General features: G+C 35.5%; 2 protein-coding genes across 4 annotated transcripts in view; both read left to right on the top strand.

Annotated features, from left to right (window-relative positions):
- Positions 1-13,336, top strand: part of LOC131671621 (semaphorin-1A) — a 229,907-nt gene extending 216,571 nt beyond the window's left edge. For 2 of the 3 annotated variants that reach the window (XM_058948195.1, XM_058948196.1), the window contains exons 3-12: positions 4,168-4,264; positions 5,693-6,102; positions 7,639-7,727; positions 8,157-8,298; positions 8,881-9,229; positions 9,798-10,123; positions 10,530-10,820; positions 11,219-11,429; positions 11,508-12,076; positions 12,152-13,336. In XM_058948195.1, coding sequence (XP_058804178.1) covers positions 4,168-4,264; positions 5,693-6,102; positions 7,639-7,727; positions 8,157-8,298; positions 8,881-9,229; positions 9,798-10,123; positions 10,530-10,820; positions 11,219-11,429; positions 11,508-11,814 — 2,222 coding nt within the window. In that variant the 3' untranslated portion in view covers positions 11,815-12,076; positions 12,152-13,336. The remainder of the gene's footprint in view (positions 1-4,167; positions 4,265-5,692; positions 6,103-7,638; positions 7,728-8,156; positions 8,299-8,880; positions 9,230-9,797; positions 10,124-10,529; positions 10,821-11,218; positions 11,430-11,507; positions 12,077-12,151) is intronic. The other variant, XM_058948197.1, reaches the window with a different exon arrangement.
- Positions 13,337-24,079: 10,743 nt separating this feature from the next.
- LOC131671624 (uncharacterized) lies at positions 24,080-24,520 on the top strand. Its single transcript, XM_058948202.1, has 2 exons — positions 24,080-24,348; positions 24,433-24,520. The coding sequence occupies exons 1-2, from the start codon at positions 24,127-24,129 to the stop codon at positions 24,511-24,513; spliced, it is 303 nt and encodes a 100-aa protein (XP_058804185.1). The 5' UTR covers positions 24,080-24,126; the 3' UTR covers positions 24,514-24,520.
- Positions 24,521-26,055: the final 1,535 nt, after the last annotated feature.

Below are 26,055 nucleotides of genomic sequence, written 5' to 3'. Positions count from 1 at the left end.
CAGCACATATACAGGGGTGATTCTTATTAGAAATCTTATCAGTATGCACTAAGGGTAAAGAAAATCGTCTTTAAAAATAATTTGATTCGGCTTCTGCATAAATTTCGACTCAGGAAGTAATTTTTCTTCAATTATTTTCCATAAAATTTGCTTTGTGAACAACAATATGTGATATGAATATTGAGAAACTTGCTTAATGAATAATTTTGAACGACAATAAGCTCAGCAATTTCAAGTAAATATTACATGCAAAGTTAGATCAACAAAACCAAGCACGTCGAACTATTGACTACAGTTGCCCGCTAGAGCAAACAGAAATTTTGAAATATTATCTAGAAGCGTAAACTATTGACCCTAACAATACACAGAGATAGATAGATAGATAGAGAGGGGGAGAGAGATAGAGAGAACGAGAGCAGAAGCCGCGGGCTTGCAGAAGCGCTTGAGTCCAGTCACGTCGGACATTCAATTCGATATGTGCGCTGTGTAAACGCGATTGCACCCAACATGATTCGGGGCGGCCGAAAATCATCGTAAATCCCGATTAATGCTTACAGTTCTCTAGCGCGTTCGCTTCGAGCTGCAATGCCAAAATGGCATGCTAATTTGGCCAATAACGAATGTAGATGTCCCTCGGTCTGACGTGTGCCTTTTGCCACGACCACCATACATACATACGCGAGTCACGGCAATATAGGAATTTTACGATTTTCGATGATTGCCTCCCTACCAAACGCGTTTCGCTCTACATATCCTCAATAAACACGTTCCTACTGACGATGGCTTCGTCCTCCGTATTTATGAGTCACAGCTGCTTTAGCTTTTACCAACTTTTTTTATCTGCTTTCTTCATTTTAAACGCAAATTAGAATATCCTGTGTTTATATTTTTATTTAAAAACTGGATTCTTTTTCTAAAAGTACTATTTCCGTGGTATGACGGAATGAATGCAGAATAAAAATAACAAATAAGAAAAATGTTTGCGAAAACAAAAATTGAAACAAATAAAATGCTGTCAGTTTATTTTTCGACTAAAAGTCTTACGTAATATCGTATGAACCCCATGGTTCGCCCTAAATGAAATTATATGAAATGATCTACAGGTTCAAACAGTAAAAGAAGAAATTAAAAAGTTTTATGAAAAATATAACACTAGACTTCAAAACCACCCAAACAAACTTATCAGCAAACTTCTTAAGACATCCATCACCAACAACAGACTTAAGAAACATAAACTATGAATGTATAAATAAATCTCAATCTATTTGATACATACTCACTAAAGTATTTTTTTTAATTTCATGTACATATACCGTATAGTAGTAACATTTACTTATTGTCTCTACAAGTTAGGCAAATGGTAAATAAAGTTGGAGTAAATGAAAAAAATGTTGTTTTCAATTATTTAAAAATTCAAGCAGAAATGTTTATTTCTGACATACTATTAAACATATCTTTTTACTTAATTCTAATATGCAAACTAATTTTGAAATAAGAGTACAGCACTTTTGTTGAACGGATAAATGTTTCTGGACTATAATCTTAAAGAAAAAGTTGGTAATTGAAAGTAGAGCTTCGTTGTCAAACATTCATTCAATTTTGAAATGTGAGATCGAATGAAAGTATCTAGTTCTTTGCTGAAGGGATGAAATGTCAAGAGCGATAAATTTTACTTGACCCAATTCATCATTTAACTGAAACTTGATAAAATGGAGCTTCCGCGTGAGGGCAAACCTTCTCTTTGAATCTTCGTTCGAAAATAATTCTTTGTTATCTTATGTTTTGTAAGAAAAATGAACGAAAATATTGCTACGAAAGGAGTTTTTACGATGACGAGTTCCATTATATACTGTAATGTAATGTATTGCATTATTCTATCGAGTGAAAAATTATATACGATATAGATAAAGCTTTACCATTGTTGGTTGAGTTTTTGATTTTACATTTAGTTATTGTAGTTTTCTTCTTATTACTAAATTACGTTGCAGCTTTTTCAGAAGTGCGTTTTATTTTTATTGTTCACGCTAGATTTTGTTGCCGTACGCCCAACGTTAGGTTCTATTATTTCATTCGCGTTATTGGACTCTGTCAGAATTTTGCATTTTTACCGAAAATTCATTGATATTTTAATGTAAGAATAATGTCACATTATAAAATGATATACTCGAAATCCTGAATTTGGATGTTTGGAAGAAGATGACCATTATTTTTTCTTGAAATTGGGCGCTAGAAATCATGTGCACAGAAAAGCGATTTTACAATGAATTAATCCACTAGTTACTCGTGATGTTGTTTTAATTTTCAATTTTACGAACGCCGTACGAAAACGAGACTTACGGTCTGATTAATCTCTAGAAGTAATTTTTTTTTGTTAACTGAAAAAGTTTAACTTTAGAAATTTTGATTAAAAAACTTCCAAGAGGAAAGTAAATGAAGTTACATAACGGACAGGCAAAACTTTTGTTAGAATTCAGATTTCAACGTTTCAAAGTGTTTAATTACGAGAATTTTTATTTATCTTAATATATTTCAATATGTTTATACATATATGTTAAAAGTTAGTAATTAACATTGCCATCAGAACGAGTACTCTTGTTAGCGACTGACGATATTTGGTTACCGTTGTTTGTGTAAAATTTTGAAATTGTAATATTAGAATGATTGATTATTATTTACTCATTTCAATTATAAAAAAAAACACGCGCGCGCGCACACACACACACACACACACACACATAGGCACACACAAACACATATTATAACAGCGTATATTTTATCTACTAAATTGTATCAGACTCCCCTGTAAATTACGTAGATCCAATAGTGTACGGTATCTCCCTTGTACAATTGTGTGGTTTTGTCGTGGTAAGTCTAGCATCCACGTTTCGCTGATGGAATGTCTCTTGCTATTGTACCCCTATTTCATTGTTAATGTTAATGTGGAAGGCTACTAATTGGACGGTTGGTTCATTTAGAAAGTAAATTAGATTCTTATTACTTAACGAACCTTAAAAATTCTTGACAAAAAAAATTTACTCGGTATAGTCATGCGAATACCAACGGGATACAATGGATCGACTAAGTATTGATGGGACATATCTTCGTTGAGTTTGTTGAGCATAAGTGATTAACAAAATCAAACACATATTATTCAATATTTAAAAATCGAATTGCCGTTTGCCTGTTCCACAGTCACAATTAGTCAAGACCTTGATTTAAATTAATCGAATGTTTTTCATTTTTGTTTCGTATAGTTCGCTAAACGTGCTCTTTTTATATTGATATACTTATTAATTTGCAGTTTGATACTAGAATTAAATCAAAACTGTTATACGGGAAACTGAAGAATCTCAAATATACTACATACATAAAATAATTCTATGATTTGAAATGCTCAATATCCGTCGATTCTAATTAGTAAATGATTAGTTAATTGTTAATTAATCATATTATGGTATACGATTCGCATATGCAAATCATTGATCTTTCTGAGATTTGACAGATTTGCTATAATCAATATTTAAGTGTGCTGCGAAGAACAGCATCGTTACATTTATCGAGTATCGACGAGGATCGGTTGACGTCATACCCATATGTCGGGACAGTTATATTGCAACGCCGATAAAATGTCAGATGTACGGTTGAATTTAAATGACTAAACGCGTGAATAAAGGAATTTGAAACCAACGCACGCCTGGGAAAATCTTTATACATTTTTCGAATAATAAATATTTTGCACGCCAAGCAACGTAGGGTTTTGTAAAAGATTCATATGATAAATGTCATCTATCATGGATTAATCATTCAAACGTTATACACTATACGTTAATCCCAGAAAAGCTCACAAATAAAGCTTTCAATCTCGCCGCTACTCCCTTTTCTATCTTTTTCTTTCTTTGTTCTGCAATCTCAGCGACGTCGAGTCGTTACTCGTTATCAAGTCCAACCTCGTTCCTTCGTATACCTCGGATTCTTATCGGGCCTCTCTTAGATAAAGTAAGCCCAAGCTTTTGCGCAAGAGGAAACTTTACTCTTTCTCAGCTAAAGAGAAGGGAGGGAAAGAGAGAGAAAGAGAAAGACAGAGAGAGAGAAGGGCTAATTAGATCGCGAGAGTAGTCGTGTAATTCGACTTCTGACTGAGGTATCTCTCCATTTTTTTGTTCGCAGGTGCGGAAGACGTGTTCAGGTTTACCGGCAACGAGACCCACACAGATTACTTTCGGCTGATGCTCAGGGACGGCAGCTACCTGCTGGTCGGCGGAAGGTAAATACATCAGCGCCGTTTCGTTTACCCGCGGATGCTTTTAATTAAAAAAAAGAGAAGAGGAAGAAATGAAAAGGAAAAAACGCGGCGCGCGCCCCGGGCCAAACAACCAACAGCAGTACCCGTCAGTTTGCTGCCGTATTATGTATGCGCACTCGAGCGCCGCCGGATACTGCTGCCGCTGCCGCTGCTAGCCGCGGTTTCGCTATCGGATTTACTTTGGACAACGTGTGCCGTGCCTCTTCTTTTTTTCTTCTTTGTTATTGCTTTTCTTCCGATTCCTGTTTTATTGTATTTTATTTTATTTATTTATTTTTTTTTGCGGTTACGGCTCGACGCTGGATCACATGATCACATATGCAATAACGTTGATTGCAATGCAATATAGAAATTCGGCAATTTTGGGCGTAGCAAGAGCTAGAAAAACGAATCGAGTGGTCAGTTACAAATTCAATCTTCGAATTCGACATGAAATTCCACTTGAGCGCGCGTAGTGCAAGCGCTACGCGAAAATCAATCAGAAGATAGTTCGAGCGCATAATGTAACAAACAATGGCGGCACGCACGTCAAGATATACATGTATACATACAAAACAGTTTGTATGTGAGGGTATCGCGAATTCGGCTCGCATCGTCGCGCGGAAATCAAGCGTAAAATCAGATTCAGCATGTGTATATATATTTTATATAGATATATATGTGTGTGTGTGTGCGCGTAAGCCAACAAATAAGCTCGAACACACAGAGTAGCGTGCCAATCAAGAGTAGACTTGCACAGAAGTTGTTAAGCTAGTAATTATCACGAGCGAGAAGATACAATGGGGCGTAACAAGCGGTTTTCGCCAATTTTTAATAAGCGGGTGAATGCGCGATAATCAGCGTATCGGGTTACATTCGCGCGCGTACACATAATTGCAGCAGGGCCTTTTCTTCGGCAGCACTATACCAAGGGAATAATTCGGTTTTGTTGATTGCTCCTCCGCGCCTACGTTTTGCTTGATTACTTTGGCGCGCGCTAGCGTTGCTTGCCACCGCCTTTGTTTGATCTGCGCGGAAATCGATGTATAATAGCTTGCGCCACCCCCACCCCCAGCTGCAATCCACCTCAAATACTAACACTGCGTATGTGACTATGTGACTAGGTTAGCAAATATTGATTTGTTGACAACTCCAAGTTCCATTTCGTTATATTTTTTATAAACGTATTTAGTACTATGTGAAGAAATGGTACTTACGTATAATGTTCCAGCGTGTGGAATGTACGACAGTAAATATAGCATATACTTCTTTTCGTATCCGATAATTTTTTAGAAGGGTGTTGACAGTTTTGCTTTAATGATAAATTTTGCGAGAGAGCCATGCCAACAAATCGAGATAGGCTATTTTACAAATTACAAACTGAAATTCATTCTGTTTCCATCAATACAGGAATTTAGTACACAATCTGAGTTTGACGGACTTGACGGAGCATCAGCGACTAACATGGTACTCGCCCGACGGTGACGTGAAAATGTGTCAAGTGAAAGGCAAAGACGAAGAGAATTGTCAAAACTACATTCGTATCTTGGCAAAAAGTGGCAGTAACAGTCTTCTCGTTTGCGGCACCAACGCCTTCAAACCGATGTGTCGCACTTACAATGTTCAACCTGGCAACTACACGGTGGCTAACGAGAAAGTCGCTAAAGCTGTTTGTCCTTATGATCCACATCATAACAGCACCTACGTCTATGTCGATGGCGAATTATTTACCGGTACCGTTGCGGATTTCACTGGAATGGATCCTATCATTTATAGGGAACCACTGCAGACCGAACAGTACGACTCGATGAGTCTTAATGGTAAGTATTTAGGTTTCATCGTGATTCTTTATAAAAATTGTTTTTTTTCTCAAATTCAACTAGTTGTATCTGTTTCCATAATGACAGTAGTCAATAGAAGGAGTCTATGCTAGTGTGGAAAGTCCTTTGATGTAGCTCGAATAGCAGGAATTTAATTTACTTGCCTTTGAGCATTTAATTGAGCTACAAATGACCTAAGAATTGATATTAAATTCCGTGAAAAAGTAGCCGAAGCTTAATTACATATCCATTTTTAAATTCAGTGTTTGACGTACAAAGTTACTTTATTACTTTTCATATGCAATTGCAAGTGCTCGGATCAAATATCCCGCTCAGTTCCCGGAATGTCAAATTCAGAGATAATATTTTCATGCTCTAGAATGGATTCGCGGTCAAATTACACAAAAGGGTATACACGCGGTATAAACTGAAATATCAAAATGTACAACTGCACACGTTTTGCCAGAATAAATTTTATAAGCTAAAATACATTTCATGCGAACGCGCGATAAAGTATATATACGAGTGAGTTTTTACTTTTTCATGCTATGCCCGCATCAGTCAATTTTTATACAGACCTCGCCTTTCATAGGCACGCATGAAAAATCCTGTCAGTTTAAAACATCGATTTTAAATTTAGCGGATATAATCAATCAAAAAAAAAAAAGTAATCAACGTCAACGTTATACATAAATCACTGCGTGCGTACTTTTTTAATCTCTCTAACTTGCATTTCCAAACCCAAGCCTTTCCTTCGTTTTCTTTCGTTCTATTACCGCTGACCAATTAGCGTCAATCGAGAATGATTCTCCGACAATGCCTAATGGGAAAAGTTTCGTGCGAGAGAGCAGTGGATTAACGATCCTGTTCACCTTTTAATCTAGAAAACTACCCCGAGATACTTTTATCCACTTTTCGAATCTCTGTCTGATACCCTGACACTTCTCTCTCTCTCTCTCTCTCTCTTCTCTCTCTCTCACTTTCTCTCACTCTCTCTCATTCTCTCTCATTCTCTCTCTCTGTGCTTTTTATCTACCTCTTGCCTGACCTATTTTTTCTTTTACTGCTAACTTTCGGCCAAAATAGTTTGACTTTCTTTAGAACGGTGACATTAATTACTTCTTTTCTCTGATTTAAATGAATCCATTTAGGCAGACTCCTATGAACTCTTGACAATATTAGAAGATATGTCATGTGACAGTTTTTTATTATCATTGAGTCGTCACTTTGCTTCTAATTAAGTGAATAATCAGTTATTCTTGCGCTACTCTGTGAGCTGTATAAGTAGTTTGATTGTCATTTCATTACATTTTTAAGAAAAGATGCAGCAGAACGTTTTTAAAACGAGTACACTTTCTTTTAAATTCAAAAAAGCTTTTTTGACGCACGACTTCTCCGGTAAATAAGAAATACGAATCCAAGAATTATATTTCCAAATGCTCGTGCCCAAATATTTATGGAAATAAAGGATTCATCTCGCTCATTTTATACTTGATGATAAAATGTAAATAACCTTGAATTCTTTTCTTTTTTCAGCGCCGAATTTCGTGAGTTCGATGACGCACGGCGACTTTGTTTACTTCTTCTTCAGGGAGACTGCCGTCGAGTACATCAACTGCGGCAAGGTTTGTTTCATTTGCATTAATCATTTATATTCAAAACCGCTGTTATGTATATACCTTTGCTTTCCTCATGAAAATTCAAGTAGTAAGAAGGCGAACTGTTTTTTTTAATACATCGAGATCGCTCGGGTGTCTCGAAAAATGGCTGTCCTCAATCACGAAATTACGCAAAGTGCGCGTGAAAAAGGGAAGCTACTGTTTGTTGTGTTGTTCTCATCTCATTTTCTTCTGAGTGATTATCTTTTTATCATCAACGGAGATGTGTTAAATGTAATCAAATAGTATAATTATTTGATGCGATTTCGTGTGTAGAAGCGAACCTCTTTCATTACTTTCACTTGAGAACTTTTCTAATGGAAAGTCAAGAGATAATGACACGTAATAATTTAGTTTATAGCGAACGAATTTAAGAAAAATTGCCTTGATTTGCAGACGGTATATTCTCGAGTGGCAAGAGTATGCAAGTCCGATCGAGGAGGGCCACACCGTTTTCGTAATAGGTGGACGTCTTTTCTAAAGTCTCGCCTCAATTGCTCCGTTACCGGAGACTTTCCATTTTACTTCAATGATATACGTAAGTTTATCGAAATATCGACAGTTCCATATTGCGTGACTGCGCACCGTGTAATTGCATTTTCAAAAGTATTATTGCCATTTGCCCCAGCCAACTTATTTCCGGTTTAAAGAAGACTAAAATTAAACTTTGCAAAATATTACCACGAAAGATTCTTGGTAGATTGTAGCTGTATTTCATACTTTTCAAATCTGATTTTGTGAAACTTTTCAATTTTGCGGTAGACTAATAAGTATTAAAATGAAATTGGTCGGATTTTTTTTTACGTCTGATGTATTTTTGTAATTATTAATATTACTGCGTTGAAAAGCATTGAAAAATTTGTATTTGTAACGTGAGAATATAAATGAAAATGGGTAGAATAGTAAAATTACAAGATACAATTAGCGTTTAATCAATCAAGCAACTCAAAGCCGAAAAATAATGTTTCAATTTGTCTGAATAACATAGCACTATTGTGCGATAATAGGCCAAACGCGCAAGCTACTGAGATAGGTAATCTGTCAAATACAAAGTAAACGTGATGAGTCGATCCGTAAAATTAATCGATATTTGTATATATGGCCGCCAACACAAATGCAGAGTCAACGACGGAACTGATATCGGGCACGTACGGCGGTGTGCAAGCTCAGCTGATCTACGGCACGTTCACCACGCCGGTCAACAGCATCAGCGGCTCGGCTGTGTGCGCGTTCTCGCTACAGGACATCCAGGACACGTTCGAGGGCCTATTCAAGGAGCAAAGCACTCAGAACTCCAATTGGCTACCTGTGCCAAGCTCCAAGGTGCCAGATCCTCGACCTGGACAGTGCGTCAATGACTCGCGCACTCTGCCTGATCTCACGCTCAACTTCATCAAGAGTCACTCTCTCATGGACGAGTCGGTTAGGAGCTTCTTCGGGCAACCCATCGTAATACGCACCAGTTTTCAGTGAGTCACTCCTACGGTTCCCCGTCGGATATTGTTTGCCAGAAACGCGCCGTCGCCATTCAATCATTTCCTCGACAAACGTCGTCGACAAATGACCGCCCTTTAAAATCGGCCTGCGTAAGCCATGCGATAATTGCAGCGTGCGTACGCCGTAAAATTTGATTGTCGAACACTTATTGGTCCGCCTGGCACATGCATAATGAAAGTTTGATTGCTGTTCGCGTTTCACTGTTTGAGATTCTCGCGAAATCGCTGAAAATCGGTGAATTCAAGTGTTGCTCTTTAAAATTGTTCACGTCGAGTGGCGTACCTCTTCACACGAGTGCCAGTTGCGCAATTTTACACTCTAAAACCTTTTTTTTCCCTGCAGAGGTGACTACTCTGTATTTTCCAATACTCTTTTCGAATCGAACTTTAATTTTAGCAATACAGCGAGCAACTTTCACGGACTGTTGATTGAGCGTGATTCATACTTTTTTATTAAAAATTGTTTCCTTTCCACGTTCGCTGGCTGAAACATGAATACCATTTATTCCCGAGCGAGTAGCCATTTGTTTTGTCATTACAGCTACAGGTTCACGCAAATCACAGTAGACCCGCAAGTGAAAACACCTGGTGGCAAAGCATACGACGTCTTATTCATCGGTACAGACAACGGCAAAGTAATAAAAGCAATCAACGCCGAGTCGGCCGATTCGAAAGACAAAGTCAGCCCAGTAGTAATTGAGGAGATACAGGCATTCCCTCAGAACGTACCTGTTCGTGGAATCAAGGTCGTGAGAGCCAGTCAGGCGGGTGATGGCCTCGAAGATGGTAGACTCGTCGTCATCGCCGATAGCCAGGTGCAAGCTCTCAGGTTGCATCGATGCTACAGCGACAGGATACTCTCGTGTAGTGAGTATTGAATTACGTTAAAGGTTGATCGATTGCTCCACTCTTGTTGAATATGCTAATGAAGTTTAATTGATCGATTGGCTTTTGTGTGTCGCGCTGACAAATAAGCTTCTGGTTTCAATGGCTGATTAAGAATTGGATCGTCACTTGCTGTTGATACATTAATTTTGTTTCTTGTTTGCTATGTCAATTAACCAGTTTATATTTTTTTTCATTTTTAACGTCTACATTTCACTCTTTGTGTAAGTTGTTTCGATACTTGCAATAATAATTTTTCTTATCCACTAATTATATAAACTTCAAACTAATTATATAAGCTTCGAGATTGAAAACAAAGAATTAGTAACCTTCGTAAAAGAACCACGAGAAAATTTCAATATAAGCAATAATATCCTTCTTATTTCAGATGAATGTGTAGCACTACAAGACCCATACTGCGCATGGGACCGTATGGATGGCAAATGTCGTGCACTGGTCGGCCCAGCATCAACAGACGCGAGTCGTTTCTTGCAAAGTATTGCCACTGGTCAGCATGCATCTTGCCCACCAGGCAAGACAATGAACAAAGACGCCGGAAGTGTCGGCGCGATATCAGCTAACCAAAACAAGTTCCCACAAGATGCCATGGCAGCGAACAAGGAGAGCCAGGGCGGAGAGATCATCAATATTATGCAGGATGAAGAGCAGAGTAATTCCGGTAAGTGCAAGCCATGAGTTTTGTTGCGATGTGTTCGAGTAAGAAGTTGGCAAATGCATATTCGATTGATTGTAATGTGCATCCACTTCGCGAGCGCTTCGTTCTGTCGTGCTCTCAATGGAAAACCATGTTGCATGGCAAGAAATCCGTTTGAAAATGAAACTACTTGAAAAATCATGATTGCTTTTGGTAATGAGTCACTATAATGCAAGTGCAGTTCAGAATTGTTGTTTTCACAGAAGCTCCTTCCATCCATCTCGTCGAAATGTAAATCTCCTGTAACGTAAACAATGCATAAGAAGCTCCTCACGCGTTTGTAATTAATTCAGAGTGCTAGAGCTGGGCTTGTAAATCAAGGGACTGATTAAATAAACGTTTTGACGGGATGTTGATTGCAGGTCCAGAAGTCTCGGCAGCCGATTCGCCGCCACCTCAGTATTCCGTAGAGACGCTCGTTATGGCTGTGGTCGCGGGTGCCTTGGCCGCACTCCTCGTCGGCTTTACCGCCGGCTACCTTTGCGGTAGAAAGTGTAAAAAGGACGAGGATGATAATATGCCCTATCCCGACACGGAGTACGAGTATTTCGAGCAGCGACAGAACGTTAACAGGTAAGTTTCATTTCGATACTCAAAGCCGTCTCTCTCTCTCTCTCCCTCTCTCTCTCAGCTAATATTATTCGACTGAAGTCGCCATGGACATTTTTGCAGCCGACTGGCGCCAGAGCCGAAACTGCTGCCCCAAGAGGAAGTGACGTACGCGGAGCCTGTATTAGTACCGCAACCGCCAAAGATGCACTCGCCAAAGGGTACAATGCGTAAACCACCACCCACCCCAGCCGAGACTTTGTTCCAATTCCCGGACGGCTACGGCTACAGGGGACCAACAGCGCGAGCAGACAACTTCGGCACACTGCGCTCGCATCAGGGCGAGCAGGGCTACCGACGACAGGATGGCTTCGCCACGACGCGCAGTGTGAAGAAGGTCTATCTCTGAGAAACGAGCGAGGAGGGGGGTTGTAACGCTGCTGCCGCAGCCGCGGTCGCCGCTCAGGCCGCTTCCGGTCGACATCGTAGCCTGGGCAGGCCAGCGCGTGGTCAACATCGCCAGCAACAGCAGCAGCAGCAGCAGCAGCAACAACAACAGCAAGCTCCGAGAAGTAACGGCGGTAACAACAGTAACGGCAGCTCGTCGCATAGGTCTGGCGCACACCATCATGGCCATCATCAGGGTCACTCGACCCGCGATCTGGCTCATAGTAAGTTTCCTTAAACCGACATCTTGATTAAGTGTAATGCTTGACAATTCATTGAGTACCAATGGGATTGCGAAGGTGGTAGCCGAGGTCTAGAGTCGCCGTCACCACCGTCGAGTATGTCGTCAAGCTCGCCGTCTCCGCCCTCCTCCTCGCCGTCACCAACCTTGGCAGCCTTGGACAACGCAAGCCAAGGCCGACCTGGTAGTAATTGCCTCATCCAAAGTGGCAGCTCGCCGCCACCACCTACGCCTCCATGCAGCTTCATCTATCGGTCATAGTGCCACGACGAAATAGCCATGGGGCCCCTCGATCATCATTGCCGCGACGAGCTAGCCTCGTACGCTCATGACACTACTACTAACCACACTACTACTAATAGTACTAATAATAGTCATAGTAACAATGCGCATCGCTGCACCAGCCGCGGATGACTTTACGATTTCCTGCTTTCCTTTCGTTCGCGTCGTCGACACAACTGGTCGCCTGACAATTACGAGGCTTATCCATTTGCTTTTGAGTATTGAAGCTCATTCTTTTGTCTTGCTGCGCACTACCGATCGTTTTCTTTCCTCATAAACTTAATTGTACGCCTTTATTACTTTCCATTTTGTACTTGTGATTTCGCTGAGGATCTTCAAAATTTCTACATTTAAAGTGACTGACAATTGGTTTTTCACTTATTCCGTAGACACATTGTTACGATGAGTTCTCTGAAAATGCTCAGATGCGCAAATCAGACGTCAAATTTAATCATTTACCTGAAGAAACGAGCCATTTTCATTTTAGCGTCGTGATTAAAGCTTCGAGTTTAATGAAACATGAGCAATTAGCGAAAGTATTTAGTAACCGATAACTGCCAAACATGCATATACTTGAATAGTTTTTTGTAAATATATGTTATGGATGAATTAAGCAATGGCAAACTGTAATCAATTCCTTGCAATACTGCAGATCTTAAACTTGAAGCTGAAATGATCAATTTATATTATTTACTTTAAATTTGTGTTTGTTGAAAAAAAATGTATTGTTGTTTGTGAACATAAAAATAGGTTCTAAAGCTTGAGAGAGAATGTTCATTGCTCCGCATAAGCGCGATACGACACTATTATCGATTATAAACTCCCGCTTCGCTCGGTCATCTCGAGAGCCAGACTTTGACACTCGAAAAGACTTGTATATTATGATGAGAAAAAGAAATTGTACATTAACGCTTAAGAATTAATTCCTTGTATCTTAGATTACCTATATAAAAAAAAAAAAAAAAAAATATATATATATATATATATATATATATATAAATAACTTGATCGACGGTCAGAGGCTCTCTCGAGGACGGCGTGTTTTCTTTGCGAACGACAGCGGCACGCAGAAGAAGCCCAAACGTGGCTTCGTTTTTATCTTCGACTGACAAGTTTACAATCGCGCGACTGCGGCGTTATAGAACTTCTTTCTCTTTGTTTTTTTACAAATCCATTGCTCGATACGAGTTATGGAAAGCACAAGCCTTTACTGGAAAGGGAAGGGAAAACATACAAAAGTAGATTATCGTCATTTTGCGACATCTCCGCGCCTTTAGAACGTAATTATAGGCGGATACCAATTGAAATTTTCGTGAATAAGAAATGCGATGCGAAAGGTATAGCTATGCGAACTAATTGACCGAACGATTATCAAGTTAAGCTCAAACGCAGTTATATAATGATAAGAATTAAGCGAATGCAGAAAGATAGAGTAATCTCCACTTTTTTATTATTAAATTGCGACTCGAAATGTCAATTAACGCTGAGTATTGAAGTCGCGATAAGTTTTACACAGCGAAGACTATTTTTCGAGCCGATAATGATTCTGAGTTATCCTGTTTATGGAAAAAAAGAAGATTGCATAGAGGTAGAATTGTAATTCAAAGAATTACTTTTGTTTCTTCAATAAATTTTTCAGTTTAACTTGTCAACAGAATTTTTAAAGCCAAAGTACGTGTAAATGATGTATAAACTATGACGACAGTCTGGTGACTAATATTATTATTATATTTGCGTTAAAGATATTATGTTGTTGTACTATTTTTAATAGCCTTTCGTAATTGTATTTAAGCTATTCGTTTCATTGAATCGTTATTGTAATTAAGTTTTTACTCAGCATCGGTGTGCGCATGGTGAAAAGAGCAAAGTGCTTTCTCGGTACGAGCGCAAAGTATCTGGAAATTCCAAAACATCACTTTTTTCTGTCATAAAAACGTGGAGATTGCCCACGTTTTAGATAATCTGATTTTTAAGTACGCTTGTATAGATACCAATGTATGGTTAAGCGTGTAATGAAAATTATAATAGCGGGTGATAGACCGACAAAGTGTGCAGTTAAAAGTTGTAACAAGCAAACAAAAAATATCCGTATAACGAACTTTGAAACATCCACTGACTTGTTATTGAAAATATCCAAAGGTTCATACTTAGTTTTTTGTACGTTTCGAAGTCGAGCACTCGCACATATACGTAAATAGTTAAGAAAGCGAGTGCGCCAAGAAAGCTAAAGTTTTGCGAGAGTGAGTTGAGCGATTTTTCTAGATTAGAGCAAATGGGGCTTGATAATGTACATAATAATTACACATATTATATTATACAGAAACTTATACTACAGCAGTTACGAGTTATACGAGAGTAAGAGAATGACGAGGAAAAAAGAAAGAGCATAAGGAAAAAAAACGAAAAAATTAGTCCATCTAATCTTGGGCCGGATGGTGCATGTAGACATCTATCTTAAAGTGCTTCTTATTTCAGTGTGTTTAGAAGTAACGCATATGTGATATATTCTATATGACGAAATGTTTTTCAAGACAAGCGGAATAAAATTTTGTGGTTGAAGAATGGTGTGACGGTTTTATTTAAAAGAAAAAACTCACGAGCGCTCTCTTTAGGTGACTTTTCTCAATACTAAATTTTCTGTATAAAAGTAATGGTTTTAAAACAAAATGGGATATTCACAATGAATGGAAAGTAAAAAAATGCATTTCAAGCTCTCTTGTTTATTTGTAATAGTATAATTGGTTCACCAAAATATAATAATACGTTGATTTACGTAAGTCTATATTTAAAAAAAAGCGTACTTTTGCAAATTATATGAAATTGTAAAAATATTGAAAGTGAAGCAGCTCAAAGTCAACAGCAGAGCTTAAGTTGTTCAAGGTACATACACAATCAATAAAACACCATAATTACATCACACAAAACTCTCTGATAACTGTGCCGGTACAGTATTCGAGACTCAATTATTACAATTTGCATTTATTGGATACATATATACACTCGTCCGCGACAACGATTCAAATGTATATTAAAAAATAGACAAAAAATCATAAGACTGAAAGGCTATTGTTCGCTGCGGACGAGTCTTGTGTACGGTTTTTTGTCGAGTTCCATTCAACGTTAGAGTAACTCGTTAAGTGTTTGAAAAATGAACAAATCTTTTTCTCTCAACAGACAGTACAAACTTCCCATGACGTTAATTGTGTTATGAATTCCGAGACTGCGAGGCTACGCGGGAAACTGTTCATTTTAATTTAAGTCATTTTTGTAGTCAAAAAATTGTTTTGTCCACTTGGTAGACTGTATTTTTTTTTGCATTTGTAAACATTAATTAATTCTAAGTTTTAATTTGTTTTTCTTAAAGTATGTTTTATCATCTATTAGTTTGAAGATATATAATGTATATTTAAAATATAGATTTTTTATTATTTAATTTCGAGGATAAAGAATGTAACTATGAATTTCTTACTGATGTATGTTGTTTTTTATTTTTATTTTTTCCTTTGTAGCAGGTAAACCAGTACGTCAATTGCACTGATTGCGACCTTTTCGTCGCTGAATTTATAAAAAAAAATCACAATAAAAGAGACTGGTTTCATTGAAATTGAGCACAATTGTTGCTCTTTGATATCATTTTCAGTTTCATTTATAATACAAGAAGTCTAACTATGTTGTTGAATTTTGTGTTACTGATAACTTGATTATTTTTTAATTGGCGAAACGTTAGACTCGTAATTTCATGAAATAATTAACTATTTCAATTTTCCATTTGCTTATAAATCTACTAATGTACGTTTTATAATTTAATGTTAAAAATGAACCTCCTGAGTCTTTCCAATAAGACTTTTAATACTGTATGGAAGTGGGCCTTGAAAAACTTACTGTTGCATGATCATGGAAATTTTGTGGAAATTAATTCAAATTTCACCTATCCTATAACTGACTTACTGAAAAAACATCTTGCAATATTTTTCTGCCATATTTGAACAATCAGCCTTTCAATTATAGAAGGATTTCCTATGAAGGTCTCAGGTATAATACCAAAGATGTAATTATAATCCTTAAACCGTTATTCTTTGTGATGATTGTTGTTTTAACATGAACGCACAGAAACAAGTGACGATAAATTCACTGCTGTTGTTATACATCAGTAATACAACGAAATGATTAGCTATTATTGGACTAAAAATTTTATAAGCATTTACTAATGACAGGATCAATGTTTACTTCAAAATTAGTCGCTTACTTAATTTTTATCTTCAAATTGCGACGAAATTTTCACGAAACATTGTTTAGAAAAAGCTAATCATTTGTTATTGAATAATAAATTGATTGATAAAATGTTATTGCCCAAAACAAATTTTACCAATTTTTGAATTTCATAAACATAAGAATAACATGAGCAAGATCTCCATAAATCATACATATTTTACCAGCACAAGCATACACACATTGGAATATTAAAGAGAGTGAGAAAACAGAGCGAAAGAGAGTGTGTAAAATTAGAAAAAAATTATCAAGTTTTTAATAATCATGTTGATAACGAAAAATTGAACATTAACAGTAGTAAAGAAGCGCGTATTTGAAAAAATATTTTGATTCACTGTGGGTAATTGTTATTAGAATGACACTCGCATGGAGAACTTGTTAAAAAGGAATTAACAACCATTTTCTTTGATAAATTTATGAGTTGAAGAAAACAGTGCAACAGATTCCATCCAAAAACAAGTTTGAAAAGTGGATATTTTCACCTGCGATGGACGGTTCCAATGAACTTACCCAAGGTGTCTGTATGTTTTTGCGAGTTTCGAAAGAAAAAAAAATAATGGAAATCGAAAGAATGAAAAGTGACCGGCTAAAAAATGTTGCTGAATCATATATGAATTTTTTTGAGGATATGCGAGAACTTAGACATTAAGTAGAGAATTAGTATGATATATAGAACGCTTGAAACGTATATAAATATATAAATATATTATTAATATAATATATTATAATGATATAATTATAACATTAAAAACTTTTTATAAATATATTTTTCCGTCGGAGTCTAGCCTAGAGAAAAAAACCTACACAGTTATGAAGTATTAATTTATCCGATTCAATTATTATCGAGAATCCTAGGAATATAAGCCATAACTTTTAGGCGCATTGCGTAGTTTTTAAAGGTGAAAAGAATGATGTAGAAAAGGGAGGATATGAGGATTTGCGAATGGATTTTGAGGGACACTGATGAGTTTATATATATACACACACATTCTAGAATTGTACCTTTCGAATTGGAGATATAATGAAGATGCAAAGGTTTTTGAAGATTGGTGAAAATAAAAGTGGAATGAGGTCATTTTTTGCAAATATCGATGCTTCTTGACAAAGAATACCTTACTCGTGATTTAATTAAAAACACTGTAGTTGCAGCTTCGACGAAGTATTTTGTACATTTGTGTAATTTATTTAGCGTAATATAAATCTTGAGTAATTTACGAACAGTATCATTAACCACTAATGCATTGCATACGAGCATTGGATATTTGCAAAAAAGAAAATGAATGTACTAAGACTTCATTTTGCGCTTGTATAGAAAAAAATTTAGAATAATACGTTTTACCTCCTAGGGTTCTTGTGAATGGAATGTGCGATGCAAAAAGATTAAAAAAAAAACAAACAAAATAAGCGTTGACAAGTTTTTTGATGAGGAGCTCGTGGTTATCAAGCGGCTCCTCGTGTTGTAAAAATAGCGATATTACTTATAAACGATAATACTATTGATAAATAAACAAAAGTTAAGATGACGAGCGGGGGCGAAATGATGATGATAAGAAAGGACAAAAGTTGATTAAAAATAACGGATCGACGCTGCGAGATTACTTGCCCGACTTGGGAAAGATTTTTAAGAGAGATTAAATAAAAAAAAGTACTATAGCATTTATCAACGATAAAAATAATGAGAATGTAACGTGTATTTTGCTTCTTCCTAATACAGTGCCGTTTACGCTATTTTTTACCGTAACTAAATAAAAGTAACAAAAAAAATTTTAAGATTGAACGCTCTCACACTCAGTCGTAACTAATCTCTTACATTCACTTGCTATGATTTTAGGTTTATGAATCAAATTGTTCGCTTGTTTCAAGAAGTATTATTGGATGAAATTTGACTTATAAGTATCGTTACGAATTTTCGTACGTAAACATTAAAGTTGTAATAATTTATCAAATAGTTGCAATACAAATATGATCAAGACTGATGGAAAGATTCAAAAAATAAGTACTATATAAAAAAATATCTTTGTTTCATATTTATACGCGATAAAAACAAATTTGTTCCAAATGATGGATACTTTCAAACTAATAAAAATACTACTATTTAAAAATCAAGAAACCAATATTATATAAGAACACATTACGCCGTCTTTGCACTAACCGCTGTGTATACATTTACTCATAAAAATATCTGATTTTCAATCTCATGTCAATAGTAGTATTTTTATGCCATTTCTTGTGATATTGTCATTTCTTTGTCAATTGGTAAATTATTACTCATTTGATTTGATTAAAGTGTACGTTTGTAAATGAATCATATCCTTCAACAAGTCGCTACAGACACACTTTCTTTCTTTTTTAATCAATGCAAAACCATAGCAATCACAAATGTATACAATTTTTCTGTAGTTTTGGTTTCGCTAGTTTTATCATTAAATGTTCTTCAACTTTCGATACTCAAACTTTGAATTAAATAAAGCAGAAAATATGAGTGCAAGAAAAAAAGGAAAGAAACTGTGAGACTGATGACGTTAATTTTGTGTACCATAAATTTCGTCAACCGAAATATCAACAAACCAAAATGTTTGAAAAAAGTTTCATCGCAAAATCATTAAATAATAGTCTGCTGATTGTGAGAGAAATAAAATGAACAAAAAAAGTCGTTGATTGATCCTCAATATGATCAGGACAATTACGAAATGAAGAGAAAAAAGTATAATTACCGATGCATTATACAATTATTACATTTAGTATCATTAGAGAGCGAGGCTGCTACCATATTAATGAATTAAGTACAATATATAATATGAATTCATTAGACTTTATAATATAAATATAAAATATTACTAAACACGCTCTTTGTATCGTTGCGTTGCGTTCGATCGACTCGCGTTCATTTTCCTTGTAATAAATACATTCAAAGGTGAAATAATGTACTGGGATAATGCGCGCCTGATTTTTTGAGGATAACTAACGTAAATAATCGACAAAAAACGTAGAAGAGAAATGAAAATATGAAAACTGAACAGTTATAAGTCATCACGTGTTTTACGATCGCCTCTGACTCAAGATAACATACTCTTTCCTGATGCTACATTTATTGTTCGATCCCGACCTTTCTTACATTTTTGCGTTGTTTTTGAAAATAATGAGAGACAAAAAACAATCTTTGTATGCATTCGACGAGATCGCGTTATCGTTTGTATATCGTAATATATATAGATTGTACCATGAAATTATAAGTAAAAATAAATTTGATTAGGTAATAAAATATAAAATGAAAAATATCATGGTTTTTCTTACTTTCATTTTCCAAACCTTAACTTTTAGATCAATTTGAAATAACATTTTTATTTTGTTTGGTTATTTTTATTTCATAAAAAAAAATCCATTTACAAATTTCTAACTAACTTTACGTTCACATTAATCTCACTTTTTTTCACTGTTCTTAGAAATTAATAATTTTTTGATAATTATTATAACGCTATAGAAACTAGTTTCTTGTTTAAATGTTATTTAAACGGTAAAATTATGCCTAATTGTGAATACTGTCGTTATTTTCAAATTAAAAAGAATTTTTAGCTTTTCTTTAATTATTATTACAGATAACATTACATTTATCTATACTGCAATATCATATTACTCTGTAAGGCAGTTAAGACTATTTCTACGGTCAAATTATCATGCTAATTCTAAAAGCACATTGTTTCCTGAGTTCTTCCGAAATTATTTTTCAATATTGAATTATTTAATTATGATACCAAATCATGTTAGTAAGAGTATTCGAAAGATTTGAAATAAAATTTGTGATATCAAACTTATTAAATGTAAAAGAAATCAAATATACCGCTTATACTATTACCAAATTGATCACTCTGTTTTCTTAAACGTACGTAATTTAATTTGAAAACGGTTTGGTCAGCCTGAGAATTTTTTAATATAGAAAGTAAATAATTTAAGGACTGCTATGTGTTCAGAACAATCATAGTCTCAAGAACGAAAATTGAGGCTAATTGCACAGGAAGATAGTTCAAAAGAACGAAGACAAACGCTATAATATAATACAAACTTTGGCAGTTGTATAATAGAACACATGTCTTTATTAAAGTTGACGCCATCTAGTTGAAAACTTGGGATTTGCCAACGTAAAAAAATTAAAATAAAACCAGTTACTCTTTTAATCACGAGTGAGTTGAAACTGATATTTTCTTACAAAATTATCTAATATCTTTTTTCTTTTCGTTCTTGCAGAGATAATTACGTCGAGAGATCTTGTAACCACTAACGTAGCTTTGCGAATTCCGTACAAAGGTAAATTAACATGTAAAATAAGAAAATGTAACTACTTTGTTGATTCAGGTTCATACTGAAAAAGCATAATTTTAATCTTTATAAGAGAATTTATAAAACAAAAATCATTAGAGTATGTGCAATTTTCTAAGTTAATAGTATCACTTGTATCTGTCATAAGTGTCTAAAAATGCTTAATGTTTAACGTATATAGAGTTTAACGTCTAGATATATTATCGAAAGTCGCTCTTATAACGCTATATATAAATAAATATTTTCTTAAATAATGTTCTTATATAATAGTTCTTATATATTTGCATATCAAATAAATCCGGCTCTGCTAAGTCGAGGATTCATTTGACGTGCAATATTCTAAATCCTGCACAAGTGGATTTAGTGACAGAAAATATAAGGAGAAAGATGACATCTAAACTCGTAAAGTCTACTACATGGTCGTCATTTTTTGTTAGTTTCCAATAACGTTATTTTTAACGTAGTAACTACATTTAATAATTACATATAACGGTCAAGTTACATCCGGTAATTCAGATACACGTTAATTTGGTGAATTTTTTTCAAATCACCGTTCAATATTCTAATATTCAAATAAAATATTTCAATATGATGTTAGCAATTATATATCAACTCTGCATTTTAAAAAATTATTTTCAGAAAATTATGACGGATGCGACTGATACTGTTAGCTTAGAAAATTTTAAGGTATTATGAAATTTCGAAAAATATCAATAATACTTTGAAGTTACCTGACAAAATCGGTCGTGATGTTATATCATATATCAATGAAATGTATTAGTTCTTCAGATAATCAGTTTGAAAATTGAATGGAGGATTGCAGACATTTTTGATTAACCGTGATATCAACAAATTTCGTTAAAATTTCAATAGTTGGATGAGGATTAAATAAATACTGTTTCACTCTAAAATTTATATGATATATGTATATACCACATACATTCGTCGCATCAACTATCTCTATATCTCAAAGTTGGTTCAATGACGATAATAATGATTGATGGTCTTGGATTAATTGTATAATGTAAAATCTTAATAAAGAACATTTGCCAATTAATTGCTTTGGTTAATCATAATTCGCTAATGGAATTCCACTCCATCCGACACTCGTACCAATCAAAGTATAATCTATACATCGTGCTATAAATATATACTTATTCGATATATTCTTTGATATTTATGACTATGTAAAAATTGTTTTTTTCACGAAGGTTGAGGTATCTACAAGAGGTAAAAGAAATTGAAGATAAGAAATTTGTCCACTCCTTAGAGTAATGTCTATGCGTCCGAAATTTGAACCTGTGTGAAGCTGCGACTTCTGCAATAATGATCAAAGTGCATCTAGGTGATACTTATCTATTACATGTTTTGATGTATATAATATTGCTAAATGATTAATTATAGTTTTACACTTTCAAATAATAATACTTTACATATGAAAATCGGTCCTAAATAAATTATATCACTGCGTGATCAGCAGATGCAAATACTTAATCGGAGCAATATGTATTTAACTTATAACATATTAAGTGTATTTTAAATGCATAACGTATTGACTTTCTATGAAATACCTTATTTACGAAACAATAAATTTTAAGCTTGACGCCCGCTCGTACAACATTGTCAATTTTTTATAAGATACACATCTGAGGTACAGGTTTTATGGTTTATAATAAATACATTCGAATCGCACGAGATAATTGTAAAAAAAATATGATGAGCAGGCTTGCAAAATATAAATAGGTACATTGGTGAAACTGATGTATGGATAAAAGGTATAGTAACGAACACACTGCCAAAATAAAAGCAACATCGGAAGACAATTTTATTCCCTTCTCAAGAGCAGCAACATTCTTTAAAAAGTCATCACTCTTTGCAGTTAAATAACTGCATAAAGCACGTAAGAATCCAGTGTCTTTAACCTTGGAACGTGCCGGTTAACGAAAGACTATCGGGCAAAAATACATTCGATGCACAAATTTGCCAGAGACTCTTAAGTTTCGGTGAATCAGACGTAGGCACTCGCGATTGTTACCCTTGACTCAATTTCAGGATGGCGCTCAAGGCTCTCGTTCTGCTACAGAATACACATACAGACGAAAGTGAGAAAGAGGCAGGACCGACGCGAAAATGAACGGAGTAATCCTGACATCTGGCCCTGGGCGTTTATATAAGACACCGGTGAACACGGAACTCACGGTCAGTTGAGCACGTTGAGTGTGCGTGCCTTTGCCGCGTGTGATCTCTTCGTTGCGCTCGGCCTTTACTCGTTCCTTAACTTTTCTGCTCGATAAATGTGAGTTTTTTTTTATTTTTCGACTGAGTTATTTTATTGTTTGTGATCAAGCACACGAGTGTTCCTGACATTTTCATACGCAACAACTAAAGTGCATTGCATTATAATTCGTATTGCTTATTTAGAGACACATACTTTTCAAATTGAAATACAATGTGATGTGGTAGCGTTGATATCAGTTAAATAAAATTTTATTTGCGAAATTTGGCAAAGTATACATGTGAATATACCAAAGAATCTCATTTTATAACCACTTCAAAACTCGCTAAATTTGGGAAACCCCTTAAAAAAGTATCTGACAAAAACATTCCAATGAACGGAAACAAGAAGTCAAGTACTTAACACCCGATCCCCTTGAAAGTTAGCACAGTCAATGCGTCAAGGACTTGCATCATCGAGATCAGTGTCAGAGAGTAGCATGAATTTCGAAAATCGCGCGGCTTGCGGACAGCCGCGCATACAGACTAAAAGAAAGCCCCTCGGGCGTATGACGCATTTTCAGAGCGCAATGCCGTTCACCTCTCCGCATTTCCGATGCCTCAGGCTTGGCTGCAAATAATTTTGGCTTTACGATCGTTCGTTGAACTTCGATGAGGGAAATCGTACGTGGCAATTGATACAGAGAAGGTGTTCAATTGAACCTTGACGTTCATATTTGATAATAAAAAGTTTTTCGCTTGTAGAAAAATTTAGTTTCGTGACTCGTATCAACGCAATGATGTCGATAAAATTTGATTTTTAAATAATGATATTGAACATTGAGAATTATAATCTGCGATAAATATCATTAAAAGAAATCTCACCTTAGTTGATATTTTCATACAAGTAGAAACTAAGCATATTGCCTCTTTCTCAAATACAGAACTGTCAAGATGCTCCGATTAGCAGTCTTCATAACTTTGATCAGCATAAGTGCGGCAGCTCCACATCTCCTTCTCGTTGAGAATCCAGCTCCTTTGGCGCACCCAGCTGTCCTTGCAAATGATGCCCAGGAGGCAGCGCTTCCCGATCATTTCAAGAACGACTTCTATAAAAATCCTCATATCGTAGCAAGACTTGCGGAACCTTCGTGGTTTGGTTACAAAGAAGCCTTGGTAATTTTTTGAAATATTACAGTGAAGCAATTGTTGCTCATGATGCCCTGGAAAATCTGAAAAAAGTGTAATTATTTGTTACAGGTAACACATCGCGAGAGTGATCAGATACCAAGGCAAAAAGTCTATGAAATTTTACACAATGCTGGACTGGCGCGCAGATAATTTCCGGATATTTCGTAAATGGCAAGAGAATCGAAGAAGAATTCATCTATCACTTCTCGTTTGTTTTATCCCCTTCTTGCATCCATACTTTATCAGTATACCTAAAGTACACGTTTTCATCCTACGCAGACAATTATTTATTTCCATTGACATTTTATCACGCAAGAGATAACGTGCATTGCAAAGTGGATGCTTGAATTTCTTCAGCTGTCAGTTGTAATTCGAAATACTGTTTGATACTATCGTCAGAACGAAAAAAAAAATTAATAAATGAGTCAACGTCTATTTATACGATTTCTTATTCAGCCTATATACCGTATCGACATTTTATGAATATCCATGAAACTCGCAGGAACAATAGGGAGGTAAACATATAAGTGCAAATGTTTTCGAAAATTCTCGTATCTTGCGTAGTCGAGTCGCTGCAACAAATCGATACCAATTGAACGTATAGTCGACTATCGTATGAAATCGACATTCGATAGATGTAGATCATCATGGACAATCAAGTATTACTTCAGCAGATTATAATCGTTTTCCAACTCGACGACTTACGATTGTTGCGAAAAATCGTAATGGGCTGTAGTTTGACGAAGGTATTGTTACGTATGGTGACGCGCGCGTGCAGTTGACGTCACGCGTGAAAAGTTGCTGACGAAATCATATAGATGCATATTGTTATAAAGTGCGCGCATGTAAAGTGGAGTGAAAGTGCCAAATTCTGGAGGCGTTTGAGAGCCTGTTTCTTTTTTAACGTGAATGATTAAATATATTTCGTTACAAAGACTTAATGTCCAGTTCATTTGCTTGCAATGATTATCGCGATTGTTCATGAAGCTAAGATTATCAGATATTTAATGAATTTCGTAAGAATTGAATATTTGTAAAATAGAGGAGGATTCGCATGAAAAGAAATTTTTACGCGAAAAGGAAGTGTACGTTCGATCAGCTTAGTTAATCAAGATATTAATTATCATAATTGATCTCATTGCCGCTGAAAGTGATGCTCAGGCGTATTTCATGTATTTGTTTTACATAATAAATATTTCGAGTTTCGGGATTTGAAAAGTAGTTCTGAAAGTAGAGAAACTGCTTGGATTAACAGAATTTTGAACAAAAATCCAGTTTTTTTGAAGACATTAAGTAATAAATTTTAGATTCACTACAAAAGTTGCAATAGATGTTTATATTATAATAAACGTGGTATGAATTAAATGCAATCAACAATATACATATATCTTTTAATACGTATGTCAAAAACTATTCAAGTGTATCGTATAGTGTGGTTCAATCGTCATTCCACAGTGAACTAAATGGGATTGATCAATAGATAAAAATGAATACTGATATTCAGACATGTATGCCAAATAGATACAGTTGAACAACGCATTTAGACTATCGTAAGTGAATTTGATAGAATATTGTGTAAGTGATCAATAAAACATTTTTTCTCCCACGAGAATCGCTGAACTTGAATATGTGTCATTATACAACAATAAATTCACACTAGCGGAAAGCTTCGTTCAGTAAATGGTAAAATAC

This window comes from Phymastichus coffea, unplaced genomic scaffold (genome assembly GCF_024137745.1).
Source record: "Phymastichus coffea isolate CEN01 unplaced genomic scaffold, Cenicafe_Pcof_1.1 PCOF00130, whole genome shotgun sequence".
NCBI lineage: Eukaryota > Metazoa > Arthropoda > Insecta > Hymenoptera > Eulophidae > Phymastichus > Phymastichus coffea.
The sequence above is the reverse complement of the archived record's forward strand: the minus strand, read 5'-3'. Positions and strand labels throughout refer to the sequence as shown.

Coding starts and splice junctions, on each gene's coding strand:
- LOC131671624 (XM_058948202.1), top strand. CDS start 24,127: ATGCTCCGATTAGCAGTCTTCATAACTTTGATCAGCATAAGTGCGGCA. Junction 24,349..24,432: donor TTGGTTACAAAGAAGCCTTG/GTAATTTTTTGA, acceptor TATTTGTTACAG/GTAACACATCGCGAGAGTGA.